Source organism: Gossypium hirsutum, chromosome A03 (assembly GCF_007990345.1).
Source record: "Gossypium hirsutum isolate 1008001.06 chromosome A03, Gossypium_hirsutum_v2.1, whole genome shotgun sequence".
Lineage (NCBI taxonomy): Eukaryota > Viridiplantae > Streptophyta > Magnoliopsida > Malvales > Malvaceae > Gossypium > Gossypium hirsutum.
This window is the reverse complement of record NC_053426.1, coordinates 34894216-34904605: the sequence shown is the minus strand read 5'-3', so window position 1 is coordinate 34904605 and position 10390 is coordinate 34894216. Positions and strand designations below refer to the sequence as shown.

Here is a 10390-nt window from a genome sequence, read left to right as displayed (position 1 = left end):
GCAGCCAAATACCTATAAAAAATGCCTCTCCAATCCAAAAACACACTCAACGTACACGTAAAAACAAGCACCCTTGGAACGCCCGTAAGCACCAAAACACCGCAGCATTAGACTCCATAAAAATTAAAAATCACCGAAGTTCTGCTCGAAGAAACTCCATTGCATTTGTTTTCTATGGATCTTCTTCATCTTCGACGTCGGCCAAGATTGCACTTGCTTTTTCCATGGCAACAATTTCACTGCAAATCAAAGTTAAAATAAAAATAAATACCCATGCATCTTAATTAATCAAATGATAATAACTTGGATAGAAACACACACAAGGAGGCGAGTAAGAATAGCAGTTTGAACCAAATGTCCACCGTCACGAGCTATTAAGATTCCCAACATGAGACCCTGCTTGATTCGAGCCAAGGCTGATTGCTTGGCAATCATCTCAGCTTCTTGTTTCAGCTCATCGTATTGCCTCTCAATCTCTCCAAACCTTGTTATTAAATTTCTCTGCTCAACTCTTAAGCATTCTTGATCTTCCCTTACCTTTCCCATCTCTACTTTTAGTCGTTTGGCTTCCACCCTCGCTTTCAAATGCTTCCACATTTCTGGTTTCGATGCCACATGATCAATTCTTCTCGGTGCCATGGGGATTACAACCGTTGTAGGCTTGTAGTAGCCCAAGTTCTGAATTGAAGCAAATTGAGTTATGATCTTCCTAACTAAAGATGGCGCTAACATGGTTTAAATAACGAAATTCAGTGAGCAGCTTCGCAGGTAATGGCTAGCAGGTTCGCAGGCCTTGGCTAGCAATGAGGGGGAAAGAGAAAATGTGGAAATATTAATATTTTAAATATAGATATACGGAAAATGCTCTTGAGATATTTTTAATAGCCTTAACCTATGATTTTTATCCAAAAAAGTATTGATTTTATGACTAAAAGTACAATTATTTTAAATTTCAAGGTTTTATATTAATTTTTTTATTATGCAATTCAAATTTTCAAAAAAGAAATTAAGTGTGTTATGAATATAAGAATTTTTTACGAATTTTTAAAATTTAAAAGAGTATTTATATTAATTTCTTGAAATTTTTAAAAAATTTAAAAATTTTATTTTGTTTTACTTTCAAAAACTATTATGTTATTATCTATTTAATAATTTATTCTCATCAAATTAGCAGCATTAAATGCAAATTAGTTTATAAATTAAAATTATTTTTATTTTAATATTGAAATGAAGAGAGTAAAAAAGGCTATAAAAATAGTACAAGGGATTATGTAATCAATGTATAATATATTAAAGGCCTTTTTAGTTATTAGCCATAAATAGATCTGTCAGGATCAACCCGATTAAGCAACAAGTAAAAAAAATAGCGGAATAAACTGAGAAATTGAACATACAAATTTAACGTGGAAAAATCCCTCCAAAGAGGATAAAAAATCACGGGCAAAGATAATTTTACTATAATGGCAAAAGAACGAATAGTACAAAAGATGGAGATAAAAAACTAGACCCCGAAAATCCAAAAACAAAGAACTCTCAAAACGTAAACACAAAATTCTCTAAATGTGTTATGAGTTCTAGTATTTAATAAGTGTATTTTCTAAGGTTGTAAAAGAGCCTATTTATAGGCTAAATTCATAGGTCAAACAATAAAAAAATAATATAAACTAATTAGTGTTTGATTGAGACAAATAAACAGAGTTTAACTGTAAGATTATTCCTTAAATTTGATTGAAAATAGAAGTCATATTTAACAAATCTCCACCTTGACTCATATTTCCACAACGCCATTTTTGCCAAAGCCCACCAGAGCCTATCTTGAACTATGCAGGGAATTAACTGAGTCGAATTTGTGCTTAAAAACTAGATGACTTCTAACCTTCAACTTGTGCACTGCCAAATCAAAACTAACTCGAGTTTGATTTTCACGAACACAGTGCCCTAACTTTTCAAAACCTGCATCCAAAAGTGAACCTCTCTTGAACGAAACGGTCATACCTTTTTCCCTTCTATGACCAAGTTGCCTCTGCTCAAAACGAGTTGACTTCGACTCCATAATGGACGAGGGACGTCCGATTTCACCGGTCACTATAGAACCTTCCAGAATATAAAAATTGTCGGTTCTTTTACCTTTTAACAAAATGAGAGCTCCATGAGATACTTTAATGCTGCTCGACTTGATGTTGATTCTGCATCCTTTCAAGTCTAAAATACTCAATGATATGAGATTCTTTCGTAAATCAGGTACATACCTAACATTTGAGAGTGTCATAATCGTCCCATCGTGTATCCTAATTTTAACAGTACCAATACCAATTACCTTACTAGATGAATCGTTTCCCACGCGCACAACTCCACCTTCAACTGAATTGTATGTGGAGAACCATTCTTTATTGGGACACATGTGGAAAGAACATCTCGAATCTAGGATTCACTCGAACATGAGCTTGGAGTTATCGCTCATTGACACTAACAAGAAATCATAACCGTTTTCATCGGCCAAATTAGCACCAGTTACATCTTCCTCGTTACTTTCAACAGCTCTTTTATTTCGTAGTTTATAACAATTTGTTTTGACGTGACATAACTTTTTACAATAGCGACACCTTTTGTCTCGTTTCTTTCATGCTAACAAAATGGAAGCTTGCCTATCTGTCTTGCTATCCAAATGAAACTCATTGTCGAGTTTGTCTCTACTCAACAAATGACCCTTCACATATTCAAACGAGAGTTTGTCTCTACCATAAATCAGGGTCTCCCTGAAAGACTTGTATGAAGGGGGTAAAGAGAACAATAATAGCATAGCCTGATCTTCATCGTCAATATGAACTTCAACATTCTTTAAATCATTTAAAAGAGTAATGAATTGACTGATGTGATCTTTAAGAAGCTCACATTCGTTCATGCGAAACGTAAATAGACGTTGTTTCAACACTAAACGGTTAGCCAAAGACTTAGTCACATACAGAGTTTCTAACCTTTTCCACAAGGCGGATGAGGTTTTCTCCATCAATACCTCCTGCAATACCGTATTCGCGAGGCACAACTGGATTGCAGACAAAGCCTTTTCATCAAGCTCATTTTGTTTTATTTAGATTCTCAGCTTTTTTCCGGTAACAACCTTTTTCAAGCCGGATTGAACTAGAATTGTCAACGTCCGAACTTGGCACAGATTGAAATTTGTCTCATCATCGAACTTCTCAATTTCAAACCTTGTTATTGCCATCTCTAAATGAGCTGATCTATGAAAATTGAACTTGCTCTAATACAACTTGTTAGGATCGACCCGATTAAGCAACAAGTAAAAAAATAGTGGAATAAATTGAAAAACTGAATACACAAATTTAAAGTGAAAATACCCCTGTAAAGAGGGTAAAAAACCATGGGCAAAGATAATTTTACTATAATGGCAAAAGAACAAATAGTACAAAAGATGGAGATAAAAAACTAAACCCCAAAAACCCTAATACAAAGAACCCTCAAAACGTAAACACAAAATTCTCTAAATGTGTTATGAGTTCTAGTATCTAATGGGTGTATTTTCTAAGGTTGTAAAAGAGCCTATTTATAGGCCAAATTCATAGGTCAGATAATAATAAAATAATTTAAACTAATTAGTGTTTGATTGAAACAAATAAATAGAGTTTAACTGAAAGATTATTTCTCAAATTTGACTGAAAATAAGAGTTATATTTGACAATATCTTTATAGTGTGAGTGAGTCAGTGGTAAGCATCGACTTGGACTCTGAGATTGGTATCGCACGATTGAAGATATTCCAAGAAATGATTAAACAAGGCTTTGATTCGATAAGGTCAAATTCTATTGGAAGTCCTTGTATTATAAGTTATTGGTGGATTTAGTCCTTTCAATTACTATAGTTTGATTTTTTTTTCCCTTATGAAACGTATATTTCCGTTTGTATTCAACTTTTTCCTGTTAGTTCCGTCAAGTAGTTTTGTGTGACTCTTTGACATATGATGAAATGGAATATGTAATTTGACATTCCTTTTACAAAAAATTATATTTCCTTTTTTAGATCTTAAAAAGATATAAAATGAGAAAAAAATTTCTCCCTTTGGCTTTGCCCTGTTGCCTGAAATAAAAGGGGAAAATTTTTGGTTGCAATGCTCTATTCTCATTCTCTATCAAACTCTAAACTAAATCCTTTCTAGTCTGCACTTGCCAACAATATGAACCTTTACAAATTACAACCATTTAAAGACTAAAAGCATAGAGAAGGATAAAAAGGTGTAGACTTGTGGGTAAGTTCCGAAATGGCAATGCCATTAATCCAGCAACCACCACCAGTGACTGAAACGCAGCAGCCATACAACTCTAGCAGTACTAGCCATGCTTCTTTTGGTCCAGTTATAGCCGTACTTTTGGAGATCTTAATCTTAGGCATAGTGGCAGGCACCATGGCACGGCTGTGCATTGGGAGGAAATTCATTGGGGAGGGTGAGTATGAGAGTGAAGGATGGATTGAAAGAAAATGCTCTTCTTGCGTTGACAGCCGGATATATTCTCCGCAACCAATGGCTAATTCTTCGGTTCCAACATCAAACCCCCACCACCTAGGATATGACATCTTTTTTTGTTTAGTATTAGCAGCAACTTCAGTTTGAGAAGAGGGAGAATCAATCAAGTTTCAAAGGCATTAATGCTTTGTTTTTGAATTGAAATGTTTTGTCAATCTTGACTTGGTTTTAGCAGTAAGAATTGTCACTCTCATTCCACCACTTCTTAGCAAGGAATATGAAACTAGACGGTTCAAACAGTTAGATGATCTGAAACATATTGAAAAAAATCCAAAATTTTGGTTAAAAATCAAGGCCAAACTTGAATAAAAATCCCAAAAATTCGATTTTATTGATTTTTAATTTTATTTTATTTTCGTTAGTTCTACTCGGTTCAACAACAATATGATTCCATGTCTATTGTTTATCTTCTTCTTCTTTTCTTTTCTTTTTTTTTTTTTTGAAAACTTTCACTAAATTCAATAAAACATAGGAACAAAAGATCACAAATGAGTTAAAAAGAAATTAAACTAAAAAGGCTTACCCTATATATCCGACTTTATTCTCTTCCTTTATTTTCATTAAATTTTGTAACTAATAATTGTAACTTACTTAGTATTTATAATTATATCATATGCTTTTATAATCTATAGATTATAGAATATATATAGATTATATACATAGTAAAAGGAAAACAATACATCATCTAAAAAACAAATGATTTTATCACCAAGGACCATATTTTCCCAATATTTGCTTTTTCTACAAAAAAAAAATACAAAATAAAACCAGTACCCGATCCCACAATACTTCAAAGCGTGTCCCACAACAACACAATTATTTATTGTGAATGCAATCTCGACAAATTTTATATCAACATGTCACCTACTTAATTCAATTAGGCTGTAGATTACTTTTTTGTTTTTCATCTCTAATATTTATTAGTAATTAGGTTATAAATTAATAATTCATTTGAGATAAATTAGATAATGCATTACCCTTTATTGCACTAATAGTGACCTATTAAACTATATCTTCTGAACTTGTGTGATGTTCCAGTAACTTTATCCCCAAGAAGATGAAGCTAGACATTTTTGTTTATTATTGGATTTGATTCCCCTATCATTGTGTAGCTATTGAATTAACTACAAGTTTTTTCTCAGTGATGTCATTGTCTATTTTTGAGACAGGATACCTAGTTTATCGGGATTCAAAAGTTAACCTCAAGGCAGAAATAGGAGATGATATTGGCTTTCAACAACATGAAAGTAACAGACCAACTAATGCAGTATGATGAGCTAGCTTGACTCACAATACGTAAACATGTATTGATCTTACATTAAATGAAAATAGTTAAGTAAAATTTGAAGCTTTCTAATAAGATCTTAGAAAGAAAATACTTAGTTTAGGACCAGGTGCACCATCTGGGTTAATCATGTGTAGAGCTTCCGAGTCCTTTGAACCCACCACCCTCTCAAATCTTGCTCTCATGTAGGTTAATTCTCCATCGCTACTTTCCTTGTGATTTAGGGTTGGAAGGACGCCTGCACCGGTTGACACCCCTCGCAAAAGCTGCGTAACATGAAGCTCATCGTCACACAAATGTTTCTTCCTGATAGAATGACCCATATTTCTTCCATTACAGTACACTGCCCACACAAACTCCTCCAACAGTTTCTTTTTATGAGTCTTGGTCTCACTCTCTAGTGCTATTCTGACCACGTCAGATTCCATTTCCTTTTGCAGTACGCTGGTGAGCATCGGTAGCTCGATCACAAGCATTGGCACACAATTGGGATCAGCTTGTATTGCTAAGAAAACTCGGCCTTTACGATACCCAAAAATTGTACATGTTGCAGCAGTATGGTTCAACAAAGGCTTCCGGCGGGGTTTTCCCATCTTGCAACCTGAGGTTAGCATAGGGAAAAGCTTAAACAGACGCAGGAGAGCGCCACCATTACTGGAATTTTTGTGCTTCTCTCCGGGAGTAGGGTGGAGTAAAGACAGTATTGTTGGATTGTCCATTGGGAAATATAGACTAGACTGAAGTGGTGGTGGCATTACTGGACTTTATTAGACTATCCAATTCAAGAAGCTTGAGGGATACTATTTTGGGGGGCTATGGAGATTGGGAAATAAAAGGAGGGAGAGAGGCAGGTGGTTAATTAGTCACTTTGTTTGATTGTCCTTAGAATCTTTGAGGTGAGAAAGGGAAAAGAGGAGTGACTAGAAACTTCTCAATATTTTCAAAATAATGTCACATAATAATTTGCAAGTAAGAAGTGAAAGGTTATAGAACTCAATAAGAAGTGAAAAAAGCTATATATTCAATAATTACAAGGTTGTTTCTTTGTGTAGTAATTTTTTATGAGTATTTTAGCAATGTTGTTGAGTAGAGTTAAATATTGTACCTATTCTTTACACATGTTTTAATATTTTAATAAGTAATAAATTAATTTAATCGATAATATTTAATTGCTTTATCATTTATTTTTAGTAAATATATTTTAAATAATTTTTATTTTATATTTAACTATTGAAATGCATAGGTAATAAATAATTTATTTTCGCATATTATTATTCTAGTAACTAAACCGATCCAATAGGAAAAAAGCTAAAGAAATTATTTTCTTCTAAAAGTTGGTTTTTATGTCAAATAATTTTATTATTTTTACATATCTAAATTTAGGTTAAAATATGTTATAGGTCTTGTATTCTTCACAAATTTGAGATTTAGTATTTATATTTTTATTTTTAGAAATTTAGTCCTTTACTTTTCAAATTTTAAATTTTAGGTCCAATTGTTGACACTATTAAATTAATTTTTGTTAAATTTATTAGTGTGATAGTTTGAAATAAAAAAATATTTTATTTGGTAACAATGTAACTAAAAAAAATATGAGCTTGAATTTTAAAATTTAAAAAATAAGAGACTAAATTCTTAGAAATAAAAGTACATATAATAAATTCTAAATTTACGAAAAGTATAAAAACTTGTGGCATATTTTATCTTAATTTTTTTAAAATTATTTTAAACATTTTTTTTCTCATTTCAAATGATCTTTAGGATAATTTTTATTTTGAAAGTAATTCCAAATAATATAAATTTTCGAAATTATATTTCTTCACCACACACCTGTTTTCCAGCCTAAACATTTTCTAAACCAAGCTTTTTCCTCACTGCTTAAATCTGTGGCTATTCATGCTTGAACAATTATGCCTAAACAAATAATTGGGTCTAAAGTAGCATATCTATTTCAAACAAACATCCGTTTATCCTTTAGAGAAGTCGTCAGATTAGGACGTAGTAGGAAGTTATGTCAGAAGATTTCAAAGACTTGTTCAGTATTGTCTGATGATCTAAGTAAAGCCATAATGGAGAGTGAGAATTGGATTGGCAAGGTGGTAGCTGATTCATTTGGGTTGCCAGAGGAGGAAATGGAATTATTTTCATTTTTCAACAACCAACACTTCTAATAAATGATGAAAGAGGCATTAATGACAAACTGGAATCACATACCAATAGCGAGGTCGTGGCAAATGAATCTATCTTCCATTTTATCAAAGAGAAGCTGTTTCTGGGCAAGATAATAGAGTAAATGAGACTGAAGGGCCTGGTACGCATATCTTAAATCAGATTGACCACGGACAAACTCGGCCCATATTAATAGGTAGGCTTAATTGAATAGTAAGCTATAAACTATTGTTTTTTTTTTTGAGTTAGATATTTATGTTGTAAATACATTAAATGGATGTTTATGATCTTTAAACATTTATGAAAGTAATGAGTTAAAACTCTCCATTCATTATTAAAGATGCTTAATGTATGTATTAATGAAACAATTAAATAAGCTTCATTTATTTATGTTGCATTGAATGTCAATGGCTTATATATAAAACTCTTTTGTAAATGAAAAGAAGATACGAGAAAATTATCTATTTATTTTAAGTGTTCTTTTATTTGATTGTTTTATAACACGTTATCAGCACGAGCTTCTACAAGTTCATAGTGAAGTTCACGTCATTTCGACTTTATATAATTTGCCCGTATAACTCCCATTAAAATATATATGGTATACGTATTTTCATAATTCTTTTATTTTATTTTCTAGATGAAATATTTGCTTTGGGTAACATTTGCACATTCATTTTTACAACTCAAATCTAATAATGATAATTATATTTACATCTTTTATTAAAAGAAATTTCAATTAATGTAATTTGTGTTAAGTTATTATTATGACTATTCCTCTCTATGCTAATATTTGACATACATATTATTTTTTAGCAAATTTGGTATATATAATTGAATTATTTTACGATTGAGAATGCTTATTATTTCACTAATATATATTTTTTTATTTTGATGCAAGTGGTTATAATGTCAAATCTTGCCAAACTTGAATTTGCGGCCTTAGACATCTCATGCAAGAATTATTTGTCATGGGTGTTAGATTCTGAAATTCACCTAGATGTTAAAAGTCTAGGAAATACTATATTAGCATATAAAGAAGCATAGAATTAAGATAAGGCAAAAGTAATGATTTTCATCCGTCATCATCTACATGAAGGATTAAAAGTGAAATATCTCCTTGTGAAAGATCCTCTTGATTTGTGAAAAAATTTGAAAGAACGATTTGACCATTAGAAAATAGCGATACTCCCTAAAGCTCGTTATGACTGGATGCACTTACGGTTGCAAGATTTTAAGATTGTAAGTGAATACAATTCAGAACTTTTCAAAATTAGTTCTCAACTAAAATTATGTGGAGAAAACATAACTGATGAGGACTTGTTAGAGAAAACATTTTTAACCTTTCATGCTACTAATGTGCTGCTGTAACAGCAATACTATGAAAAAGGTTTTAAAATGTATTCTGAATTGATTTCATTCCTTTTGGTGGCTAAACAAAATAATGAATTGTTGATGAAAAATCATGGAATTCGTCCCACTGGTTCTGCACCATTCCTTGAAGTGAATGTAGCAGTACAGAATACTTATAAAAATAGAAAATATAGAAGTCGAGGCCATAGTCGTGGACGTAGTTGGGGACGTGGTCGAGGACGTACTAGTAATCGTTATCATGGTGGTCATAACAATGATACTTCTAACCACCAGAAAAAAGAATAATAATGAAAGATAAGAAAGAAGTGGTCAAAATAATCATTCAAAGATTGTTGAGAATATATGCTACCGATGTGGTATGGAGGGGCATTGGTCACATACCTGTTGTATGCCTGAGCATTTAGTGAAACTTTATCAAGCATCCATTAAAAAGAAGGAAAAACATATGGAGACAAATTTTATATCCCAAAATGATGAAATGAAGGCAAAAGATGGGGATATTCACTATAATACTAAAACTGACCATGCCTACGGGGGTGATAAATTTAATGACCTTAATAATATAACTTAGCTAGATGTGGCATATTTCTTTGAGAATCATTAGAAAAATTGATGTTGTTTTGACATTTTTATGTTGTTTTAAGTATGTTTTACTTTCTTGCATAAAGAATAATTTTATATATTTAATAAATATTTGCAATGTTTCTCATATTATATTTTGTTTGTTTTTATGAAGAATATGAATATTCAACAACATTTCGATTGACCTAAAATCAATAGAGACATGTGTCTTGCAGATGGTGATACAACACATGCAATACTCAAAAATAAAAAATATTTTTCTCATTTGACAATAAGTAATGCCCATGTTAATATAATATCGGGTAGTTCAAAACTTTTGAAGGCTCTGGAAGAGCTATTATATTATTACCTAAAGGTACAAAATTTGTCATTGATGATGCTTTATATTCCACTAAGTCTCAAAGAAATTTATTGAGTTTTAAAGATATTCGTCTTAATGGATATCA

General features: G+C 31.9%; 2 protein-coding genes across 2 annotated transcripts; one reads left to right on the top strand and one right to left on the bottom strand.

Moving 5' to 3' along the window:
* The first annotated feature begins 4273 nt into the window (after window positions 1-4273).
* Window positions 4274-4624, top strand: LOC107963182 (uncharacterized). The gene has a single exon (XM_016899753.1). It carries the CDS (start codon window positions 4274-4276, stop codon window positions 4622-4624), a length of 351 nt encoding a protein of 116 aa, XP_016755242.1.
* A 1200-nt stretch (window positions 4625-5824) lies between these two features.
* Window positions 5825-6836, bottom strand: LOC107962292 (protein MIZU-KUSSEI 1). The gene has a single exon (XM_016898610.2). The coding sequence runs from the start codon at window positions 6575-6577 to the stop codon at window positions 5891-5893; it is 687 nt and encodes a 228-aa protein (XP_016754099.1). The 5' UTR covers window positions 6578-6836; the 3' UTR covers window positions 5825-5890.
* Window positions 6837-10390: the final 3554 nt, after the last annotated feature.